Source organism: Bufo bufo, chromosome 2, assembly GCF_905171765.1.
Source record: "Bufo bufo chromosome 2, aBufBuf1.1, whole genome shotgun sequence".
Classification (NCBI taxonomy): Eukaryota; Metazoa; Chordata; class Amphibia; order Anura; family Bufonidae; genus Bufo; species Bufo bufo.
In genome coordinates, this window is record NC_053390.1 from 97,525,384 (window position 1) to 97,550,218 (window position 24,835).

The 24,835-nt window shown below is 42.4% G+C and overlaps 1 protein-coding gene across 1 annotated transcript in view; it reads left to right on the forward strand.

Annotated features, from left to right (window-relative positions):
• Positions 1-24,603, forward strand: part of CWC27 (CWC27 spliceosome associated cyclophilin) — a 285,436-nt gene extending 260,833 nt beyond the window's left edge. Inside the window, exon 14 of the mRNA XM_040421330.1 lies at positions 24,188-24,603. Coding sequence (XP_040277264.1) covers positions 24,188-24,350 — 163 coding nt within the window. The 3' untranslated portion in view covers positions 24,351-24,603. The remainder of the gene's footprint in view (positions 1-24,187) is intronic.
• Positions 24,604-24,835: the final 232 nt, after the last annotated feature.

The window sequence follows — 24,835 nt, forward strand, 5'->3', positions numbered from 1 at the left end:
CAGTAATCCCAGAAAATCCATTTAAAGCACACCTGTCACCTTACTGATTTTTAGGCTTCTGGCAAGAAACTAGTTTATTAAGACCAGTGTTTTAGACGCTGGTCTTAATAACCCCTTGTGCTGTCAGTGAATCCATCAAAGTTAGGCCTCATGCACACAAACGTATTTTCTTTCCGTGTCCGTTCCGTTTTTTATTTGCGGACCGTATGCGGAACCATTCACTTCAATGGGTCCACAAAAAAAAAAACGGAAGTTACTCTGTGTGCATTCCGTTTCCGTATGTTAGTATTTCCATTCCGCAAAAAAATAGAACATGTCCTATTATTGTCTGCATTACGGACAAGGATATTACTGTTCTATTAGGGGCCAGCTGTTCCATTCCGCAAAATACCGAATACACACGGATGTCGTCCGTATTTTTTGCGTATCAGTTTTTTGCGGACAGCAAAATACATACGGTCATGTGCATGAGGCCTTATGTTGAGGTGCCAGCCTCTACATAACTTCAGCGCATCCACCGCCAGTCTAAGTGTAAGACGGCTTCCTTGCTGACTTAAATTTAGAACATTTTCTATGCCGAAAACAGGTGTAGAAAATGATAAATGAGACGGGCCTGCCGTCCCCGCCAAGCCACACCCACTTTTTTTTTTAGACCTGGCTTGAGTGGGTTTAGTCACAGATTGCGGCGCAGATAACCTTTGTGTCGCAATGTGTGACAGATATACGCTAGAAAGCTGACAAATATGACTTAGTAAATGACCCCCTTTGTATTTTGTATCTTGTATCAATTGTTCATTGTCTCTGTGCTGACTAGAAGTGTAATAGAAAATGGACAAGTGCTACCACTGCATATGTGTTACCCACATGTACGTATAGGTGGAAATCCACCGGGGTCTTCTTGCTCTCACTTTGCTTCGTTCTCTGGTCCCTGGCAGCATGTATAGGTAATGAATGTATGTGCACTGCCTGCCTGATGGATAATGCAGGAAATTTAGTCAGATTCATATAGAATCATAGCGAAAAAGCCTCTGTATGTGAAATCTAGAGACATGTGGATGTACAGCATGGCCCCATAGACTGCTGTGTGCATTTGGTAGGTCTACGACTAAAGGCCTCCTGTATTGTGTATCATCTGGATCTTCCAAGAACGTTGGATTCAGTCAACAACCTAATGTGTTAAGGAAATCTCCCATGTTCCCCTCCCCCCACCCCCTCCGACATATGGGAAGGGTTGAGCGAAATGTAATTATCCACCATATCCTTTTGTTCTTTCAGGAGATCTCACCACTAGAAGGGTTCAGTAGCGGTTTTATCATCCCTCCGTTGAATGCACGTACACTTTTGGCTGAACCGAATGTGTATGTGCATGAGGGAGTCGTTAGAGATAGCTGTTGGACGATCCATCTCTTGGCCAACACCTATTTAATGCGTATGGCCAGCCATAGAGGTTACATATAGTGGTGCAACATAGTGGCTTTTTGTAAAGTTCTATTTGTCCTCAGTAGTTATCTCACTTTATATTATAGTATATTGTGTGTGTATATATAGTACAGCCAGTCCTCAATTTACAATATCCTGGAAATTGTAATTTTAAACCAAATTTAGGGCCCTATACCACGGCACTGGAGTCTCTTCTTTGGCCAGTGGTGTCGGGTTCAGTGGTCACATTGCCTGTTTGCAGCTAAGTCCCATTCAAGTGAATGGGTCGGGGCTGCAATACTAAATACAGCCACTATACAATGCAGGTTGCTGTGCTTGGTTAACTGTGAGAAGGCCGTGACCCTCCATAGCCTCTTCAAAGCTGATTGGAGGTGGTCCTGGGTGTTGGACTCTAACCGTTCAGATATTAATGACCTATTCTGAGCACAGGGAAAACCCCTTTTAATCATTTTTTTTGTTTTGTTTATTTTTTTTCGTCTTATTTTTGGTTGGAACTTAGGGGCATTGGAACCATTTATAGTTATAATCTCAAGTTACAATATTTTGCAATAGTCTCATGGAACAGTTTAAAGGACCAGTGTATAGTATGGAGTAGTTACGTTGAGATCCCAAATTCGTAGACTCTGCTTGCATTCCCACCTCAAGCTTATTTCTAGTCTGTAATAAATCTAATAATTATTATAATTAGTAAAATAAAAATTGCCAGACGATTGTGTAGATGAGCTGACATGCTGTATAAATGGCCTCGGTCCCTTGTGTGTGTATATGGAATCATAACACATTTCCTCTTCATTTTTCCATTTAACGGCTCTTTTAATTCCTGTTTGTTCCATATGAGGTCGTTTTCTTCTAGCGCATTCTGTAGCCGTTCATTTATCACTTTTACAAGTTGAGCTCCATCACAATCGGCTTCCCTCTGTCCTCCCCAGACTGTCAGAAAACCCAAACACAGTAAAGAATGTGAGCTGAAGCTGTCCACAAAGAGCTGCTATAAAACTCGAAAATAAAATATGATATATTAAGTAGCTGTTGAGCCTCACTCAGGGAACTCAGGTCATTACAGGTCAGACACTGGAAATCAAGTCTGGACTGAAAATGTAAGCTATGCAGGCAGCAGTCTAGAACCTGCCTCAAAGGGACGGAGGCCTTTCACTCGTCAGGCTGCGGGAGAGGAAAATAAACAGTTGGCTAAACGGTTTCTGATGGAAAAGTAAAACTATCTACCGGCAATTCAAGTTCGTGGAGCAAAGATTTGCCAACAGTTATGCATCATCATCATACGATTGTTTCATCTAGGTCTTGTCCGTAGGCCGTGTATGAACTATGTACAACACATGCATTAAAGCATACTTCCAATGATGCACTTCAAGCCTACTTACGATATGCAACTCAATGTGTAAATACAAGTTTCTAACTTAAAAACAGTGATCTGTGCTTTTTATTAGCTTAAAGGGGTTGTGCAGCCAGTACATATTGATTACCTATCCTAAATGGTTAAAATCAATAAGTAGTGCTACAAAAAGTCTAGCTGTAGCTCCAGCCTAAGGCCAGGGCTACACTTAGGCCAGTGGTGGCGAACCTATGGCATGGTTGCCAGAGGCAGCACTCCGAGCCCCCTCTGTGGGCACCTGCAACCTGGAAAAAGTCTATGGTGAGTAATACACTTACAGCCAATGCATTACAATACAGAAGTATTGTAATGCATTGTAAGGCCTCCTGCACACGACCGTTTTTTTTTCCCCGTTTACTGGCCGTTTTTTGCGTTCCGTATACGGAACCATTCATTTCAATGGTTCCGCAAAAAAAAACAGAATGTACTCCGTATGCATTCCGTTTTCGTTTTTCCGTTCCGTTTAAAGATAGAACATGTCCTATTATTGCCCGCAAATCACATTCCGTGGCTCCATTCAAGTCAATGGGTCCGCAAAAAAATGGAACACATACGGGAATGCATCCGTATGTCTTCCGTTTCCGTTCCGTTTTTTGCGGAACCATCTATTGAAAATGTTATGCCCAGCCCAATTTTATCTATGTAATTACTGTATACTGTATATGCCATACGGAAAAATGGAACAGAAACGGAAACACAGCGGAAAAAGAAAACGGAACAACGGATCCGTGAAAAACGGACCGCAAAACACTGAAAAAGCCATACGGTCGTGTGCAGGAGGCCTAAAGGGGATCAGACCCAGAGTAGGACAAAAAAATAAAGTGAAGAAAGAAGTTTAAAGAAAAATTTACAAAAAAAAATGTAAGTTTAAAAAAAAAAAGTGTCCTTTTCCCAAAATAAAGTAAAAAGAAATTGTAAAAAAAAAAAATGCCGACAGGGCTGGCCGGAGGAGGAGATCCCGGCTGGCCCTGTCAATCAACACGACGAGGGGGCTGTTTTCTGCAGCTGCTACCAGCAAGTAGCCGCCCTACTTGCTGGTACAGACCTAATTTACATATTATAAAACTTCGTTTTTAGAAGAAACTGCTGAATCAAAGTAAGTAAGACCATTATATTTTCATATATCGCAATATAAGTAATTTAACTAGCCCAAAAAAAAAATATGACTTTAGTGGGGTGACAGAAGCCCTTTAACCACCTCAGCCCCCAGTGCTTAAACACCCTGAAAGACCAGGCCACTTTTTACACTTCTGACCTACACTACTTTCACGGTTTATTGCTCGGTCATGCAACTTACCACCCAAATGAATTTTACCTCCTTTTCTTCTCACTAATAGAGCTTTCATTTGGTGGTATTTCATTGCTGCTGACATTTTTACTTTTTTTGTTATTAATCGAAATTTAACGATTTTAATGCAAAAAAATGACATTTTTCACTTTCAGTTGTAAAATTTTGCAAAAAAAAACGAGATCCATATATAAATTTTGCTCTAAATTTATTGTTCTACATGTCTTTGATAAAAAAAAAAAATGTTTGGGTAAAAGTTATAGCGTTTACAAACTATGGTACAAAAATGTGAATTTCCGCTTTTTGAAGCAGCTCTGACTTTCTGAGCACCTGTCACGTTTCCTGAGGTTCTACAATGCCCAGACAGTACAAACACCCCACAAATGACCCCATTTCGGAAAGTAGACACCCTAAGGTATTCGCTGATGGGCATAGTGAGTTCATAGAACTTTTTATTTTTTGTCACAAGTTAGCGGAAAATGATGATGTTTTTTTTTTTTTTCTTACAAAGTCTCATATTCCACTAACTTGTGACAAAAAATAAAAAGTTCTATGAACTCACTATGCCCATCACGAAATACCTTGGGGTCTCTTCTTTCTAAAATGGGGTCACTTGTGGGGTAGTTATACTGCCCTGGCATTCTAGGGGCCCAAATGTGTGGTAAGGAGTTTGAAATCTAATTCTGTAAAAAATGACCAGTGAAATCCGAAAGGTGCTCTTTGGAATATGGGCCCCTTTGCCCACCTAGGCTGCAAAAAAGTGTCACACATGTGGTATCTCTGTATTCAGGAGAAGTTGAGGAATGTGTTTTGGGGTGTCTTTTTACATATACCCATGCTGGGTGAGATAAATATCTTGGTCAAATGCCAACTTTGTTTAAAAAAAAAAGGGAAAAGTTGTCTTTTGCCAAGATATTTCTCTCACCCAGCATGGGTATATGTAAAATGACACCCCAAAACACATTCCCCAACTTCTCCTGAGTACGGAGATACCAGATGTGTGACACTTTTTTGCAGCCCAGGTGGGCAAAGGGGGCCATATTCCAAAGAGCACCTTTCGGATTTCACTGGTCATTTTTTACAGAATTTGATTTCAAACTCCTTACCACACATTTGGGCCCCTAGAATGCCAGGGCAGTATAACTACCCCACAAGTGACCCCATTTTGGAAAGAAGACACCCCAAGGTATTCGCTGATGGGCATAGTGAGTTCATGGAAGTTTTTATTTTTTGTCACAAGTTAGTGGAATATGAGACTTTGTAAGAAAAAAAAAAAAATCCTCATTTTCCACTAACTTGTGACAAAAAATAAAAAATTCTAGGAACTCGCCATGCCCCTCACGGAATACCTTGGGGTGTCTTCTTTCCAAAATGGGGTCACTTGTGGGGTAGTTATACTGCCCTGGCATTCTAGGGGCCCAAATGTGTGGTAAGGAGTTTGAAATCAAATTCTGTAAAAAATGACCAGTGAAATCCGAAAGGTGCTCTTTGGAATATGGGCCCCTTTGCCCACCTAGGCTGCAAAAAAGTGCCACACATCTGGTATCTCCGTATTCAGGAGAAGTTGGGGAATGTGTTTTGGGGTGTCATTTTACATATACCCATGCTGGGTGAGAGAAATATCTTGGCCAAATGCCAACTTTGTATAAAAAAATGGGAAAAGTTGTCTTTTGCCAAGATATTTCTCTCACCCAGCATGGGTATATGTAAAATTACACCCCAAAACACATTCCCCAACTTCTCCTGAATACGGAGATACCAGATGTGTGACACTTTTTTGCAGCCTAGGTGGGCAAAGGGGCCCACATTCCAAAGAGCACCTTTCGGATTTCACTGGTCATTTTTTACAGAATTTGATTTCAAACTCCTTACCACACATTTGGGCCCCTAGAATGCCAGGGCAGTATAACTACCCCACAAGTGACCCCATTTTGGAAAGAAGACACCCCAAGGTATTCGCTGATGGGCATAGTGAGTTCATGGAAGTTTTTATTTTTTGTCACAAGTTAGTGGAATATGAGACTTTGTAAGAAAAAAAAAAAATAATCATTATTTTCCACTAACTTGTGACAAAAAATAAAAAATTCTAGGAACTCGCCATGCCCCTCACGGAATACCTTGGGGTGTCTTCTTTCCAAAATGGGGTCACTTGTGGGGTAGTTATACTGCCCTGGCATTTTCCAGGGGCCCTAATGTGTGGTAAGTAGGTAAATGACCTGTGAAATCCGAAAGGTGCTCTTTGGAATGTGGGCCCCTTTGCCCACCTAGGCTGCAAAAAAGTGCCACACATGTGGTATCGCTGTACTCGGGAGAAGTTGGGGAATGTGTTTTGGGGTGTCATTTTACATATACCCATGCTGGGTGAGATAAATATCTTGGTCAAATGCCAACTTTGTATAAAAAAAATGGGAAAAGTTGTCTTTTGCCAAGATATTTCTCTCACCCAGCATGGGTATATGTAAAATGACACCCCAAAACACATTCCCCAACTTCTCCTGAGTACGGCGATACCACATGTGTGACACTTTTTTGCAGCCTAAATGCGCAAAGGGGCCCACATTCCTTTTATGAGGGCATTTTTAGACATTTGGATCCCAGACTTCTTCTCACGCTTTAGGGCCCCTAGAATGCCAGGGCAGTATAAATACCCCACATGTGACCCCATTTTGGAAAGAAGACACCCCAAGGTATTCAATGAGGGGCATGGCGAGTTCATAGAAATTTTTTTTTTTTGCCACAAGTTAGCGGAAATTGATTTTATTTATTTTTTTCTCACAAAGTCTCACTTTCCGCTAACTTAGGACAAAAATTTCAATCTTTCATGGACTCAATATGCCCCTCACGGAATACCTGGGGGTGTCTTCTTTCCGAAATGGGGTCACATGTGGGGTATTTATACTGCCCTGGCATTCTAGGGGCCCTAAAGCGTGAGAAGAAGTCTGGAATATAAATGTCTAAAAAATTTTACGCATTTGGATTCCGTGAGGGTATGGTGAGTTCATGTGAGATTTAATTTTTTGACACAAGTTAGTGGAATATGAGACTTTGTAAGAAAAAAATAATAATTTCCGCTAACTTGGGCCAAAAAAATGTCTGAATGGAGCCTTACAGAGGGTGATCAATGACAGGGGGGTGATCAGGGAGTCTATATGGGGTGATCACCACAGTCATTGATCACGCCCCTGTAAGGCTCCATTCAGACGTCCGTGTGCATTTTGCGGATCCGATCCATCTATCAGTGGATCCGTAAAAATCATGCGGACGTCTGAATGGAGCTTTACAGGGGTGTGATCAATGACAGGGGGGTAATCAATGACAGGGGGGTGATCAGGGAGTCTATATGGGGTGATCACCACAGTCATTGATCACGCCCCTGTAAGGCTCCATTCAGACGTCCGTATGCGTTTTGCAGATCCGATCCATCTATCAGTGGATCCGTAAAAATCATGCGGACGTCTGAATGGAGCTTTACAGGGGTGTGATCAATGACAGGGGGGTAATCAATGACAGGGGGGTGATCAGGGAGTCTATATGGGGTGATCACCACAGTCATTTATCATGCCCCTGTAAGGCTCCATTCAGACGTCCGTGTGCGTTTTGCGGATCCGATCCATCTATCAGTGGATCCGTAAAAATCATGCGGACGTCTGAATGGAGCTTTACAGGGGTGTGATCAATGACAGGGGGGTAATCAATGACAGGGGGGTGATCAGGGAGTCTATATGGGGTGATCACCACAGTCATTGATCACGCCCCTGTAAGGCTCCATTCAGACGTCCGTATGCGTTTTGCGGATCCGATCCATCTATCAGTGGATCCGTAAAAATCATGCGGACGTCTGAATGGAGCTTTACAGGGGGTTGATCAATGACAGGGGGGTAATCAGGGAGTCTATATGGGGTGATCAAGGGTGAATAAGGGGTTAATAAGTGACGGGGGGGGGTGTAGTGTAGTGTGGTGCTTGGTGCAACATATTACTGAGCTACCTGTGTCCTCTGGTGGTCGATCCAAACAAAGGGGACCACCAGAGGACCAGGTAGCAGGTATATTAGACGCTGTTATCAAAACAGCGTCTAATATACCTGTTAGGGGTTAAAAAAATCACATCTCCAGCCTGCCAGCGAACGATCGCCGCTGGCAGGCTGGAGATCCACTTTCTTACCTTCCGTTCCTGTAAGCGCGCGCGTTCACAGGAAATCTCGCGTCTCGCGAGAGGACGCGCCGGCGCGTCCACTCGGAATCAATCAGCCACCTCCAGGACGCGTCTGTGCGTACAGTGGTCCGGAGGTGGTTAAGGACTCAGGGCGTACTGGTACGTCCTAAGTTTAAATCGCGATTGCGGAGCCGCGGGGTTTAATCCGAACAGGATATCCGCTGAAATCATTCAGCGGGCATCCTGTCACAACGCCCGGGGGGGGTCATGTGTATACTTATTAGGTATCGCCGCGTCCGTATCGACCGGCTCTATAAAAATATCACATGACCTAACCCCTCAGATGAACACCGTAAAAAATAAAAAACTGTGCTAAGTAAACCATTTTTTGTCACCTTACATCACAAAAAGTGTAATAGCAAGCGATCAAAAAGTCACACGCACCCCAAAATAGTGCCAATAAAACCGTCATCTCATCCCGCAAAAATCCTACCCTACCCAAGGTAATCGCCCAAAAACTAATAAAAATTATGGCTCTCAGACTATGGAAACACTAAAACATGATTTTTTTTTTTGCTTCAAAAATGAAATCATTGTGTAAAACTTACATAAATAAAAAAAAAGTATACATATTAGGTATCGCCACGTCCGTATCGACCGGCTCTATAAAAATATCACATGACCTAACCCCTCAGATGAATGTTGTAAATAACAAAAAATAAAAACTGTGCCAAAACAGCTTTTTCTTGTTATCTTGCCTCACAAAAAGTGTAATATAGAGCAACCAAAAATCATATGTACCCTAAACTAGTACCAACAATACTGCCACCCTATCCCATAGTTTCTAAAATGGGGCCACTTTTTGGGAGTTTCTACTCTAGGAGTGCATCAGGGGGCTTCAAATGGGACATGGTGTAAAAAAAAACAGTCCAGCAAAATCTGCCTTCCAAAAACCGTATGGCATTCCTTTCCTTCTGAGCCCTGCCGTGTGCCCGTACAGCTGTTTACGACCACATATGGGGTGTTTCTGTAAACTACCGAATCAGGGCCATAAATATTGAGTTTGGTTTGGCTGTTAACCCTTGCTTTCTAACCAGAAAAAAATTATTAAAATGGAAAATCTGCCAAAAAAGTGAAATTTTGAAATTGTATCTCTATTTTCCATTAATTCTTGTGGAACACCTAAAGGGTTAACTATGTTTATAAAATCAGTTTTGAATACCTTGAGGGGTGTAGTTTCTTAGATGGGGTCACTTTTATGGAGTTTCTACTCTAGGGGTGCATCAGGGGGCTTCAAATGGGACATGGGTGTCAAAAAAACAGTCCAGCAAAACCTGCCTTCCAAAAACCGAATGGCATTCCTTTCCTTCTGCGCCCTGCTGTGTGCCCGTACAGCGGTTTACGACCACATATGGGGAGTTTCTGTAAACTACAGAATCAGGGCCATAAATTTTGAGTTTTGTTTGGCTGTTAACCCTTGCTTTGTAACTGGAAAAAAATTATTAAAATGGAAAATCTGCCAAAAAAGGGAAATTTTTAAATTGTATCTCTATTTTCCATTAATTCTTGTGGAACACCTAAAGGGTTAACGACGTTTGTAAAATCAGTTTTGAATACCTTGAGGGGTGTAGTTTCTAGAATGGGGTAATTTTTGGGTAGTTTCTATTATGTAATCCTCGCAAAGTGACTTCAGACCTGAACTGGTCCCTAAAAATTGGGTTTTTGAAAATTTCTGAAAAATTTCAAGATTTGCTTCGAAACTTCTAAGGGCTGTTTCACACGAGCGGATGCCGTGTGTGACATCCGCTCCGTGAATGACAGCCAAGACCCGATGCAGACTGCAGAAGCACGGAGCATTAACATGACTGATAATGCTCCGTGCCTCTCTGTGATCTCTTTACTACGAAATCACAGTGACAACTTTATCTTACTGTGATTTCGTAATAAAGAGATCACAGAGAGGCACGGAGCATTATCAATCATGTTATTGCTCCGTTCTTCTGCAGTCTGCATCGGGTCTTGGCTGTCATTCACGGAGCGGATGTCACGCACGGCATCCGCTCGTGTGAAACAGCCCTAAGCCTTGTAACATCCCCAAAAAATAAAATATCATTCCCAAAATGATCCAAACATGAAGTAGACATATGGGGAATGTAAAGTAATAACTATTTTTGGAGGTATTACTTTGTATTATAGAAGTAGAGAAATTGAAACTTGGTAATTTGCCATTTTTTACAAATTTTGGGTAAATTTGGTCTTTTTTTTTTAAATAAAAATTATTATTTTTTTTACTTCATTTTACCAGTGTCATGAAGTACAATATGTGCCGAAAAAACAATCTCAGATTCTGGATAAGTCAAAGCGTTTTAAAGTTATCAGCACTTAAGGTGACACTGGTCAGATTTGCAAAAAATGGCCAAGTCCTTAAGGTGAAATAGGGCGGAGTTAAAAGTAGTATTTTGTGAATTTTTCAAAATTTGGGGTAAATTTTGGATTATTTTATACATAAAGGGGAAATTTATTGACTCAAATTACCACTGTCATGAAGTACAATGTGTCACGAGAAAACAATCTCAGAATTGCTTGGATAAGCGTTCCAAAGTTATTACCACATAAAGTGACATATGTCAGATTTGCAAAAATCGGCCTGAGATTTAAGGTGAAAAGTGGCCTCGTACTGAAAGGGTTGAGGCTGGGCTTCAATGTTTGTTTTCTGAGGCAGTTTTTAAGCCAAACGTAAGTGTAGAGTAAGTATAAAGGACAGATACTGCCTCACTTCTTCTTTTTATTCCACTTGGTTCCAAAAACTCCATCAGAAAACCAAAATATGTAAACCCGGCCTAAGAGGATACTTTAATTACTGCAGCTCTTTAGTTCCTCCCTCCCTATGTCAGCAAGATAAAAAAACATGTAAGTTGAATATGTATTTGCTAGTTCATAAATCCCTGTGATTATAGCAGCATGGGCACACAGTTTATAGGAGTGTACTAACAGGAATGTGGAGGAGTGGCAGGCGAGCATGCTACAATTCCATGGTAATGGCATGACAATGATAACATCTTCATTTGAAGCACGAACATCTGAGCTTTGTAGGGAAAGATACTGTACTTCCAAGATCAAAGAGTATTAGGCCTTTTTTTTTATTTTATTTTTTTATTACTTTTCAATTCAGGTATGTATCCTTTACAAGAAATCTCCAGTAATTGATGCAAACATTCATGTGGACGTGTTGTCCACAACGCCTGAACACAGTGGGACAGTCACTTTGTATTGTTGTCAGTGCAGTTGGCATAGCAGAGGGCGGGTTGGGAGTATCCATGGCAGGAGAAAAGCGGATTATTACATAGGCAGTTATTTTTTTTTATGTTGCCCCCATATAACCCTTTTTTTTTTTTTAACCCAATGTAAGCCCTTTAATGACCCCCATAAATAATCATTGCAGATTCAGCAATAACAACCATCTGCAGCGAGAACATTTCCAGCTTGTCCAATAATTTTCGGAAAAATGCAAAGCGTTTTCCTTTTCTGCAGATGCGTGGACTATTGCTCATAATGAACAGATGATGTTGCGTTGGCCTAATGATCTGTACATCTGTATCTATCATCAGTTATTTATTACATGTCATGCCTCATTTTTTCTATTCCTTCAGGTTATAAACATTATAAATGCTAATTGTATAGCTTTTGTCTATGGAATAAATAACATTTAACCATCCAGTGCTGATCATCATCTGCAGTAAAGGAACCTCCAACATTTTTTAAAGGTTTGGACAGGATTTAAAAAAACATGGCTACTTTTTCCTAAAATAGCACCACACCTGTCCATGGTCTGTCTGGTATTGCAGGTTGGCTCCATTGAAGTAAATGCATCTGAACTGCTTTTTGAAGAAAGTAGTCTTGTTTTTCTAATTATAGACAGCCCCTTAAATTGCTGGTCTTCCTCTGTATGGCAGCACACTATTACACATGCAAACAATAGAACTATGGATTAGGGACTATTCTGGATCAAAGTGAGTGGTACTATACCTACTAGACATGAAAAATGAAAACTCTTTGCGCACATTTTTGATTAAACGTGTGTTGGGCCCATTTACCGGCATCAAGGTGGCTTCTGCAGATGGGTCCCTAACACTAACAGAACTGCCTCTCCTGGGCCTAACCTAAGCCTACAATGTTCAGGGCGGTGTAGGAACCAGCTATATTTATACTCTGCTCAGAAGCCCCAGGCAGATGGGCCTTGGAGTGCTCAATCTAAAGGAGGGAGCTACCCTCCAAACATACTGCAAGAAAATTTAGACTAGCACATCTAAAGTCACAGGTGCACATCCATAAAGCTAGCATGCAGGCAGCAAACAAAAACATATGTAGGGCTGCAGCAAATGATTATTTTAGCAATCGAGTATTCTACCGATTATTTTTACGATTAATCGAGTACTCGAATAAGAAAAAATGAATTAATAGTCTGTTTTCCTTTATAAAAACTCATCAGACCCCCTGCCATCAGTCCCCAACACCCTTCGTTCCCCCCTGTGCGATCAGCCCAAGTGCATCAGGTTCCCCCAGTGCCATCGGCTCCCCCCCACCCCAGTGCCTTCAGCTCTTCCCCACCCCAATGCCTTCAGCTCCACTCCCCCTTGTGCCATCGTCTCTCCCCCTTGTGCCATCGTCTCTCCCCCTTGTGCCATCGTCTCTCCCCCTTGTGCCATCGTCTCTCCCCCTTGTGTCATAGTCTCTGCTTCCCCTTGTGTCATAGTCTCTGCTCCCCTTGTGCCGTCGTCCTGATACCCGGAGTGCACAGCGTCGTTAGTTGCTATGACGCTGTGCATTCCGGGCACCCGGCCTTAGTCGCACCCCCACCCCCTCGGTGTCACGACTTAAGTTTCCAGAAGTTCAGCAGTTTTTTGAACAATTTTGTGTGAAAATGCATTTAGAAATGTAGAGCATTACAAACTGTTCGATATTTTCAGGTGACATTAACACATGCTTTTTTTTTGCACTGTGTATGTTTTCATTGAACATAGTATAATTTGGTCTGCCTTTCTATCCAATGAAACCGGTGATTTATGAAGGGGCACAAGTCATGAACATATTATGCCGAAAATCACAATAACTGTTTTGTTTAAAAAAAAAAAAAAAGAAATTTATTGAGTCAAACGCATCGAAAGACAAACAGATGAAGAATTTAAGAAAACCTTTGGAACACTTCATTTGTTTGTTTTTGCTGCAAAAAGGAAATGTTAAATGTATGAGTTCTGGGCAGAAACCCATAAGAATTATAATATTGCACATTGGATATACAATAAATACGTTTTATGGGGTCTGTTTAGTGTTATAAATCATTTGTGCTCAGCTGCAATGGTTAAGCACATCCACCTTGCATTTGTTTGTTTAGCTAATAACTTCCTATTTCTAGTCTTAAATAGTGTAATCTGCTTCTAGGTTTAATGAAAGAGACAGAAAAGTCCTGAATGGGGCAAAGTAAGCCGTAAATGGATGCCTAGAGCAACTGATTGCAGTTATGTTAGTGTTAGGGACCCATTTTGAGAAACAACCTTGAAGCCTGGTAGATGGGCCTGACACACGTTTTAGATCAAAAATGTGTGCAAAGAGCTTCTATTTTTTTTATTTATAGTAGGTATAGTACCACTTGTGACGAATACCGTACCCCGACTGATGTCGGATGTCAACTACGTAGAGCCAGCGATATACGGTATGGTCACGGGTTACCAAGGCGTGACGTTACGCCGTCCCTGAGGAGCAGGTATGGTCAGCTTGGTACAGTGTTCCCAGACTCCTCCTGTCCACACGGGCACAGAGAGGCAACAAGTTGAGAGAGCCTTTTCACTGGCCCAGTGAAACAGCGCGTTCTTAGCCCGGGTATACTGCCGCCAGCTTCTCTTTTGATATAAGCCCGGTCCGCTAACGGGATTATATAGGGTGAGAAAGCAACCTGCAGTAGCATCTAACTAGGCCTAAAACAGGGACGTGGGGATTTGTGATCAAGATACAAGACAGCACAAGATTAAATTATGTATTTAATCGCCTTAAGGGCTCACTAGAAATAACACTATACACACAGAAGATATATACAGTGGTCTGAGGTTACAAATACAGATGATAGGGTTAGGGCTGCAGTAAACGATTATTTTAGAAATCTAGTATTCTATTGATTACTTTTTACGATTAACCGAGTAATCTAATAAGAGAAAATGAATTAATAGACTGTTTTCCTTTATAAAAACTCATCCGACCCCCTGCCATCAGTCCCCAACACCCTTCGTTCCCCCCTGTGCGATCAGCCCAAGTGCATCAGTTCCCCCAGTGCCTTCAGCTCCACTATCCCCCAGTGCCTTCAGCTCCACTATCCCCCAGTGCCTTCAGCTCCACTATCCCCCAGTGCCTTCAGCTCCACTTTCCCCCAGTGCCTTCAGCTCTCCCCCACTCGGTGCCTTAAGCTCTCCCCATAGTCTCCCCCCCCCCCTTGTGCCATCGTCTCTTCCCCCTTGTGCCATCATCTCTCTGTCTAGTCTCTGCCACTGGCACTTGATAAGGGCATTGTGACTGGCACTATTGATGAGGGCACTGTGGCTGACACTATTGATCAGGTTACTGTAGGGGCACTGTTCCTGGTAGCCTTTTAACTGGAACTATTCATGGTGATTCTCTGGTTAGAGCCATTCATCGGAGCACTCTTGTTGGCACTATACAGAATGGTGCTCTAACTGCCATCATATATGGTGACACAAACTGTCACGAGTCATAGAAGCACTCTGACACCTTTTTTTTTATATTGTGGGCACCCTGGCTGGCACTCTTTATGGGCACCTTTACTTCCTTTCTTGTATTATCCTGGGATCTCGAGGACATGCCCCCTGCAAGCTTTAGCTGCAGCTACCACACAGAGCTTCTGTCCCAGCACTCAGAGCTGTGCCTGTCCATGCAGCCTGCCCTCCTCCTGACACCTGGAGTGCACAGCATCATTGGTTGCCCGGGCGCCCGGTCTTAGTCGCGCCCCCACCCCCTTGCTGTCACTAACTTACCTTTCCAGCAGGGGCGCCACCGACACGCCATCGATCCGCACTGCTCTGGGCCTGACGTCACACAGCACATCAGGTCACGGCGTGTGTACGTCAGGAGGTCAGTGCAGTGGGGGACCATAGATGTGCCGTGGAGTGTCCGGAGGCTCCCTGCTGGAAAGGTGAGTATTGCCCGCCAGCGAGAGACCACAGAGCAGGAGCAATAGCAAGCTCTTTACTCCCGCTCCGTGGTCACAAGACACAAACGAATCCTCGATGCCAAAAATTTGCATCAAGGATTTTTTTGTGTCGAAATTACTTTATTTAATCGAGTCCTTATTGCAGCCCTAGATAGCGTACAACAGGGTTAAGCAGAACAAAAGTCAGTTTACCAGATGGATTAGTCCTTTGGGTGGTGATGAGTTCTTAGCTGTATCACATGGGAAGCAGTGATGTCAGCTGGTTGCAGGTCCCTCTAAAACAGGCATGTCCAAAATCCGGCCCGCGGGCCAATTGTGGCCCGTGTTCCGGACTGATAAGGCCCCACAGATAAGTTGCCCAAATATAGATCTTAGAGCCCCCCCAGTGATTATCCGAGCGCCGCTCAGGACTCCTGGGATCTCTCGCCGCGGGACTTGACGTCATCAGCAGGCGCAGGGAGAAGGAAAGCCCAAATCTCGCTACGTCCGAGATCTCGCGAGATTTGGGCTTTCCTTCTCCCTGCGCCTCCACACACAGCTACATTCCACATTATCTGATGTGTTACTATTGCACAGCTTGCTATTGTCTGCCTGTGTTTTTGTTTTGTTTTTATATTAACCACTTAAGGACCACAGGTTTATACCCCCCTAGTGACCAGGCCCTTCGGCACTCCACAACTTTAGCGGTTTATTGCTCGGTCATGCAACTTACCACCCAAATGAATTTTACCTCCTTTTCTTCTCACTAATAGAGCTTTCATTTGGTGGTATTTCATTGCTGCTGACATTTTTACTTATTTTGTTATTAATCGAAATTTAACGATTTTTTTTGCAAAAAAATGTCATTTTTCACTTTCAGTTGTAAAATTTTGCAAAAAAAATGACATCCATATATAAATTTTTCTCAAAATTTATTGTTCTACATGTCTTTAATAAAAAAAAATGTTTGGGTGAAAAAAAAAAATGGTTTGGGTAAAAGTTAGAGCATTTACAAACTATGGTACAAAAATGTGAATTTCCGCTTTTTGAAGCAGCTCTGACTTTCTGAGCACCTGTCATGTTTCCTGAGGTTCTACAATGGCCAGACAGTACAAACACCCCACAAATGACCCCATTTCGGAAAGTAGACACCCTAAGGTATTCGCTGATGGGCATAGTGAGTTCATAGAACTTTTTATTTTTTGGCACAAGTTAGCGGAAAATGATGATTTTTTCTTTTTTTTTTTTTTTTTCTTACAAAGTCTCATATTCCACTAACTTGTGACAAAAAATAAAAACTTCCATGAACTCACTATGCCCATCACGAAATATCTTGGGGTGTCTTCTTTCCAAAATGGGGTCACTTGTGGGGTAGTTATACTGCCCTGGCATTTTAGGGGCCCAAATGCGTGCGAAGTAGTTTGAAATCAAAATCTGTAAAAAATGGCCGGTGAAATCCGAAAGGTGCTCTTTGGAATGTGGGCCCCTTTGCCCACCTAGGCTGCAAAAAAGTGTCACACATGTGGTATTGCCGTACTCAGTAGAAGTTGGGCAATGTGTTTTGGGGTGTCATTTTACATATACCCATGCTGGGTGAGAGAAATATCTTGGCAAAAGACAACTTTTCCCATTTGTTTATACAAAGTTGGCATTTGACCAAGATATTTATATCACCCAGCATGGGTATATGTAAAATGACACCCCAAAACACATTGCCCAACTTCTCCTGAGTACGGCGATACCACATGTGTGACAATTTTTTGCAGCCTAGGTGGGCAAAGGGGCCCACATTCCAAATAGCACCTTTAGGATTTCACCGGCCATTTTTTACAGATTCTGATTTCAAACTACTTACCACACATTAGGGCCCCTAGAATGCCAGGGCAGTATAACTACCCCACAAGTGACCCCATTTTGGAAAGAAGACACCCCAAGGTATTCCGTGAGGGGCATGGCGAGTTCCTAGAATTTTTTATTTTTTGTCACAAGTTAGCGGAAAATGATGATTTTATTTTTTTTGATTTTTTTTCTTACAAAGTCTCATATTCCACTAACTTGTGACAAAAAATAAAAACTTCCATGAACTCACTATGCCCATCACAAAATACCTGGGGGTGTCTTCTTTCCAAAATGGGGTCACTTGTGGGGTAGTCATACTGCCCTGGCATTTTAGGGGCCCGAATGTGTGAGAAGTAGTTTGAAATCAAAATCTGTAAAAAATGGCCGGTGAAATCCGAAAGGTGCTCTTTGGAATGTGGGCCCCTTTGCCCACCTAGGCTGCAAAAAAGTGTCACACATCTGGTATCGCCGTACTCAGGAGAAGTTGGGCAATGTGTTTTGGGGTATCATTTTACATATACCCATGCTGGGTGAGATAAATATCTTGGTCAAATGCCAACTTTGTATAAAAAATGGGAAAAGTTGTCTTTTGCCGAGATATTTATCTCACCCAGCATGGGTATATGTAAAATGACACCCCAAAACACATTGCCCAACTTCTCCTGAGTACGGCGATACCAGATGTGTGACACTTTTTTGCAGCCTAGATGCGCAAAGGGGCCCACATTCCTTTTATGAGGGCATTTTTAGACATTTGGATCCCAGACTTCTTCTCACGCTTTAGGGCCCCTAAAATTCCAGGGCAGTATAAATACCCCACATGTGACCCCATTTTGGAAAGAAGACACCCGAAGGTATTCAATGAGGGGCATGGCGAGTTCATAGAATTTTTTTTTTTTTGCCACAAGTTAGCGGAAATTGATATTTATTTTTTTTTTTCTTACAAAGTCTCCCTTTCCGCTAACTTGGGACAAAAATTTCAATCTTTCATGGACTCAATATGCCCCTCACGAAATACCTTGGGGTGTCTTCTTTCCGATGTGGGGTATTTATACTGCCCTAGCATTCTAGGGGCCCTAAAGCGTGAGAAGAAGTCTGGAATATAAATGTCTAAAAAATTTTACGCATTTGGATTCCGTGAGGGGTATGTTTGAGTTCATGTGAGATTTTATTTTTTGACACAAGTTAGTGGAATATGAGACTTTGTAAGAAATTTTTTTTTTTTCCACTAACTTGGGCCAAAAAAATGTGTGAATGGAGCCTTACAGGGGGGTGATCAGAGAGTCTATATGGGGTGATCACCCCCCTGTCATTGATCACCCCCCTATAAGGCTCCATTCAGATGTCCGTATGTTGTTTGCGGATCCGATCCATGTATCCGTAAAAAACATACGGACATCTGAATGGAGCCTTACAGGGGGGTGATCAATGACAGGGGGGTGATCAGGGAGTCTATATGGGGTGATCACCCCCCTGTCATTGATCACCCCCCTATAAGGCTCCATTCAGATGTCCGTATGTGTTTTGCGGATCCGATCCATGTATCCGTGGATCCGTAAAAAACATACGGACATCTGAATGCAGCCTTACAGGGGGGTGATCAATGACAGGGGGGTGATCAATGACAGGGGGGTTATCAGGGAGTCTATATGGGGTGATCACCCCCCTGTCATTGATCACCCCCCTATAAGGCTCCATTCAGATGTCCGTATGTGTTTTGCGGATCCGATCCATGTATCCGTGGATCCGTAAAAAACATACGGACATCTGAATGCAGCCTTACAGGGGGGAGATGAATGACAGGGGGGTGATCAGGGATTCTATATGGGGTGATCACCCCCCTGCAAGGCTCCATTCAGACGTCTGTATGTGTTTTGCGGATCCGATCCATGTATCCGTGGATCCGTAAAAAACATACGGATATCTGAATGCAGCCTTACAGAGGGGTGATCAATGACAGGGGGGTGATCAGGGAGTCTATATGGGGTGATCACCCCCGTCATTGATCACCCCCCTGTAAGGCTCCATTCAGACGTCCGTATGTGTTTTGCGGATCCGATCCATGTATCAGTGGATCCGTAAAAATCATATGGACGTCTGAATGGAGCCTTACAAGGGGGTGATCAATGACAGGGGGGTGATCAGGGAGTCTATATGGGGTGATCAGGGGTTAATAAGTGACAGGGGGGGTGTAGTGTAGTGGTGTTTGGTGCTACATATTACTGAGCTACCTGTGTCCTCTGGTGGTCGATCCAAACAAAAGGGACCACCAGAGGACCAGGTAGCAGGTATATTAGACGCTGTTATCAAAACAGCGTCTAATATACCTGTTAGGGGTTTAAAAAAATCGCATCTCCAGCCTGCCAGCGAACGATCGCCGCTGGCAGACTGGAGATCCACTCGCTTACCTTCCGATCCTGTGAACGCGCGCGCCTGTGTGAGCGCGTTCACAGGAAATCTCGGCTCACGCGAGATGACGCCAATCGGCGTTAGCTTGGCCTGGGAGAGCCGCCGCAATGACGCCTTTTGGCGTTAGCGTGGCGGCAAGTGGTTAAAGGCAGAGTGTTTTAACACCTGTTTAGATTTGTCATCCAAGTTACAAAATGAAAAGTATGCAATTCAATAAACTTTGCATAAAATAGTTAATTTGCATTTAATTTTAATGGATCAAAGAATGTCAGTCAAAATGGTCGGCCCTCGCACATGTTCACTTCCTCAAATCTGGCACTCTTCGAAAAAAGTTTGGACACCCCTGCTCTAAACAAATGGCACGATGTGACCTCCTTTCAGAGAAGAGACACGCCCGCCTGCTGGCACAAGCCTTTTAACCTGTAGCCGGCCCCTCCCGGCCTCTGGGAGGGGGCCACTCCCCCTCTGCTGGGCTTGCAGCACATGAGCCACAAAACCGATTAGGGCTCATGGCTCCAGACCAGAATGTCGTAGGGAGGTGGTTCTGGGACCAATGGATCCACCTGGGTTCCAACTACCAATAGAATCCAAGCATGGTACCGTTATTTGGTTTCTGTGGGGAGATATGTATATCTCCTCTCCCTGGCATCCCACCACCAAACTATGACCACGGGCTTGTTCATCGTGGCCACAGGGTTCCAAATGTGCATCTGATTTATGTTTGTGATGGACGGGCAATTCCTTATGAATTGCCGGTTCTATGATGTCTGATAATGTTCATTGAACTGGGGAATGGCCTAGACCCCCTGCAGAGAGGTTTTTCCTGTTCCCTTAGCTGGGTTCCTGGCTGGCTGAATGGAGGTACAATGGTGGCCTGCTAGAGATTCTCTGCCAGTTGGCTGGGCTTTGAAGCAGGGCCCCCCTGTGGAGTTCACTACCTCTATCTGACAGCTGATGGCTGGTGTGGGAACATGGCTGACATAAAATAATAATACATATTCCTCACACCACTTTAATTTAGTGTAATCCCTATTTCCCAGTTTTATTGTTTGTATGTGAAATGTTATAATAGAAGTCTATGGCCTGCATAACTGATGCGCCCGGTTTACGTTATGCTGGAGTCCTCTCCTGCATAACGTAAACCAGACGGATCCGTTATGCTGGCCATAGACTTCTATTCTGATTAAATAAATAACTGAATGCCTCTAAAGGCATTCCGTTATGCGTTCCGTCATGGAATTGCGTTATGGTCTGTGGTGACGGAATCCATAGCGCAATTCAGTAAATACCACAACACGAACCCGCACACGAACTTCAAAATATGAAATTCACTCCTCTCTAGAAACATTCCCCGACTATGTAATTGGATCCCTTTTGACCTATAAGACTAGTTTTACACTAGACTAGGGATCTACTGTTCTAGTGAGAAACTAGATCACTTTGTCCCCCTCCCTGCATAATCACCGCTGCACAAGTCAGAGTAAGTTAATTGTTACACTATTCTGTAGTGTACAGAAAAGAATGTAAGCCCTTTTGACTTATAAGGCTAGTTTCACACTATCCCTAGGGATCTGCTGAGCACAGTGGTTTTCTTCCAGCCGATCCTTGGCATTTTTACCAGGTTGTGGCCGGATCTCCACTGGTCTCCATTACAGTAAATGGGGCCAGACGAAGACCTTCAAGCTGGAATGCAGAGAGATCTGGCAGGCTATTCCCTGACTGAACAGCCCGCCATATCCCTAGCGCTCGTGTGAAACTAGCGTAAAAGTGGGCGTGGTAGGGAAGGGGACGCTGTCTCAGTACTCAGTTACCATTTTAGTCATAGAAAATGGTTTAACGGTAAGACAGCTAGGAAGCTGTTTTACATTTAGAAGTGGTGGTGGATCCGCCGAAGTTATGTAGAGGCCGGCGTCGGCCGCCAGTGCAGGGATTTATTAAGACTGGGGTCTAAAACGCTGGTCTTAATAAATATGTCCCTATGTTCTTTCTGGCTATCAGAGCTCAATGCTCGTGTGAACAGAACCTAAGTCTCTCAGTTGCAATAAACTGCCTAACTTTGCCCTTTCTCTAGAAAATTACTGAAAAGAGGTAAAATGAAAAAACTAAAATAACTTTGACTTGTCTATTATACGAAGGTCATTTGCTGATTAATAATTGTGGTCCATTATGAGAAGGTAGGACTACTCCTAGGACCCAGTATTCCAACTGTAGCTTTTCCTCTACTTGGGCCCCTTTCTATGATGGAAATAATTCTTATCCCCAGTCCATTGTGAATACAAGCAGTCCAGATCTAAAAATGTTTTGGCTAAAAAAAAAAATTAAGCGTCTGGAATATTAATTGAAGCAGCACCTGCGTTTAGACTGAAATACCGGTGGGGTGAAGCCGGCTTCTTGCCCGCTCATGTAGTTGTGTTATGTAGTGACTGTTATTTACTCAAGTCTGTCCAGTGACAGCCTCGTGGAGTCACAGAAACAGAAGTTTTTCTGTCTTCCATATTATTCATGCTCTATATTCATGTAATGCTGATGTAACTCCAGACGCTTTTCGGTTACAATTTACCATTTTTGAGTAAACTAGTGTTTTCAGACTTTCGTTGAATTCCCGAGGGTCTAAAGTAACATCTGCAAGAGTAATGAACAAGTTCTTGGCTGTTCCCGCCGTGAGGAAGCCTGCAGCTGATCAGCTCTGCCTCATTTGTAGGTGTCACTGCAGTAGGAATTAGCGTAGAAGATTCCAGGCAACGTGACACACCGATCAAGCCAAAGTAAAGCTCCAAGCTAAAAGGCATCTAATTTTTCAACCATTGTTTTCAACAAAAACAAAAACCAATTAGGACAGTGACGATGAGCGTGCAACTGCGGTGTGTCAGAATAGAGTTCTCATCCACTGCCTGTATGTTACATTCGCTGTGTAAAAGTTGGCAGCTCCGATTGTTTAATGACCCAAAAAATGAAGAATTAACTGGTTGTAACATAGCGTAGAGCTTTAGGATGCATTGCCTTGTACGGTATCAACATAGTCCTGACGCCAAGAAAAGTGTCATCAACTTAGTGGCTTATAGGGTAAGACGTTATCTGATTAGTTGCTGCAGGCAACAATGACTTTTTTTTTTTTTTTAGAACACATATATGAATATTTTTTGTTCGTCCTTTGTATTCTTCAGTATTACAAGATTGTGTAGTAAATCACATGTGATGCAGGATCTCCAGAGCAGTCAAGAGGCGAGTGATCAAGTATTGGTTTCTCCTTTCCCTCTCTAGTAGAGACACCATTTTTGTCTGCAGATAGGTGGATGCAAACGCAAATGTTAATCCAGTAAATTTACCCAAAGGTTGAGCTTTGTTTTAATTGGATTTATTTAATATTTTTTTATTTTAGCCAAGATATACATACCTCACAGTATCTGTATACAATCTTTTAAGACTCAAAGGATGGGTTCCAGCATAGGTTTTTGCTGCACTTTTACATTTTAGTAGCTTCTTTTTTTTAATGCTTTTTGTGGTAAAAACGCCAGCTCCGGAAGTTAGCTGGAGATCTATGAAATGCAGGATTCACAAGCGTCTGGCTTCTTTTCCAAAGCTCAACATGCTGTAGCTCTTGGCGTTTTTTTTCAGGCATTTTTTGCCTTCTTTATAGTTGAAAAATGTCATGCAGATAACACTAATGGCAAGACCGAAAAACCGCCACAAAAACACAGGTGACCAAAAATAGCTTGAAAAAAAAAAAAACAGGCAATATTTGTGAGGGGACTGTAAAGGTGTTGGCCAGTGGGGAAAAATTTATGGCAATTAGCTCAGAGTAGTGGGTAAAAAAAAAAATAAAGGAAGTGATACTCATCTCACCAGTTCCCTGCCTCTCCCGTTTCAACTCCGAAGTGGTCCCCGCTGGTCTCCATACACAGGAAATAACTCCTCAACCAATCACTGGACTGCTGGAAGAGTGGCCAAGAAACACACTTATATGTAGATTTACATAGATGCCTCTGCTTTTGCTGTCCATTTTACATGAGTCACACAAAAATAGGAGACGTTCAGAATTTTCTCTAAAACTTGCCTTTGCTTTAAGAAGCAAACCACATGCAACCGTTGGGATAATAAAGGGATCCTGTTATTTTCACTGTATCCAGAGTGCTGCCTATCTGCTTTGACATATATTATATACATATATATATTTTAAAATAAATCCTGAAATCCTGCAGTTTTCAAACTGACCACTAAGCCTAACCATTAGTGCTACTTCTTGGTTCTTGATCATATTTATTGAGTCATTTCATTATCATAACAGACAGGATTACAAAGGCAGATATCACTTAAATTGCTATTAAAGGGGTTTACTATTGATGACCTATCCTCAGGAAACTGAATAAAAAAAAAATCTAAGTTGGTTGAGTCAAATGATTGATTGATTTCTACAAGAAGAAACAGTTTTTTTATTTCTTATTTCTTCATTGTAATGTCTTTTTATTTTCTCAGGTTGTCCCATGTGCTTCAGTTTGATGAGAAAAGCCAGAAGGTAAAAGATGCCAATATGCAAGATGAAGATACCTTTGAGATTTACGATCCTCGGAATCCAGTCAATAAAAGGAGACGAGAGGAAAGTAAGAAACTGATGAAGCAGAAGAAAGAAAGGCGATAAAGGACAACCGAAGACATCTTTTATAAAATGTGTAGATTTTCATTTTGGGTTTTCATCTTCAGTTTAGTAAAAGGACCATTAAGTTGTCAGTCGTCCAAGATATATCTTTTACTACGTTTATAATCGAAAAAGTTCATCTATTGGAAACATATTGGAATTTGTCAAAGCTGGTTATTAGGAACAGTGGAGAAGTTGTCTGTACTGATCAGACTGCTGCTTTCATTTTTATTAAGATTTCTGAAAAATGAAAGGCGGCGTCTGGTTGCCATGCAGATCTGCTCCACTTTACCAGTTTTGATAAATTTTCACAATGAACATAAACGGATGAGTCACTCCTAAAAATCACCGTCTTAAAGGGATTGACGCACCCGTGATTTAATTATACAGTTCTGTATAATTAAAATCACTGGCCTTAAAGGTTGCCTGACCTGAAACCCCTCTGGGACCTGCACCTATTTCTAGAGTGGAGCACCTAAAGATCGGGA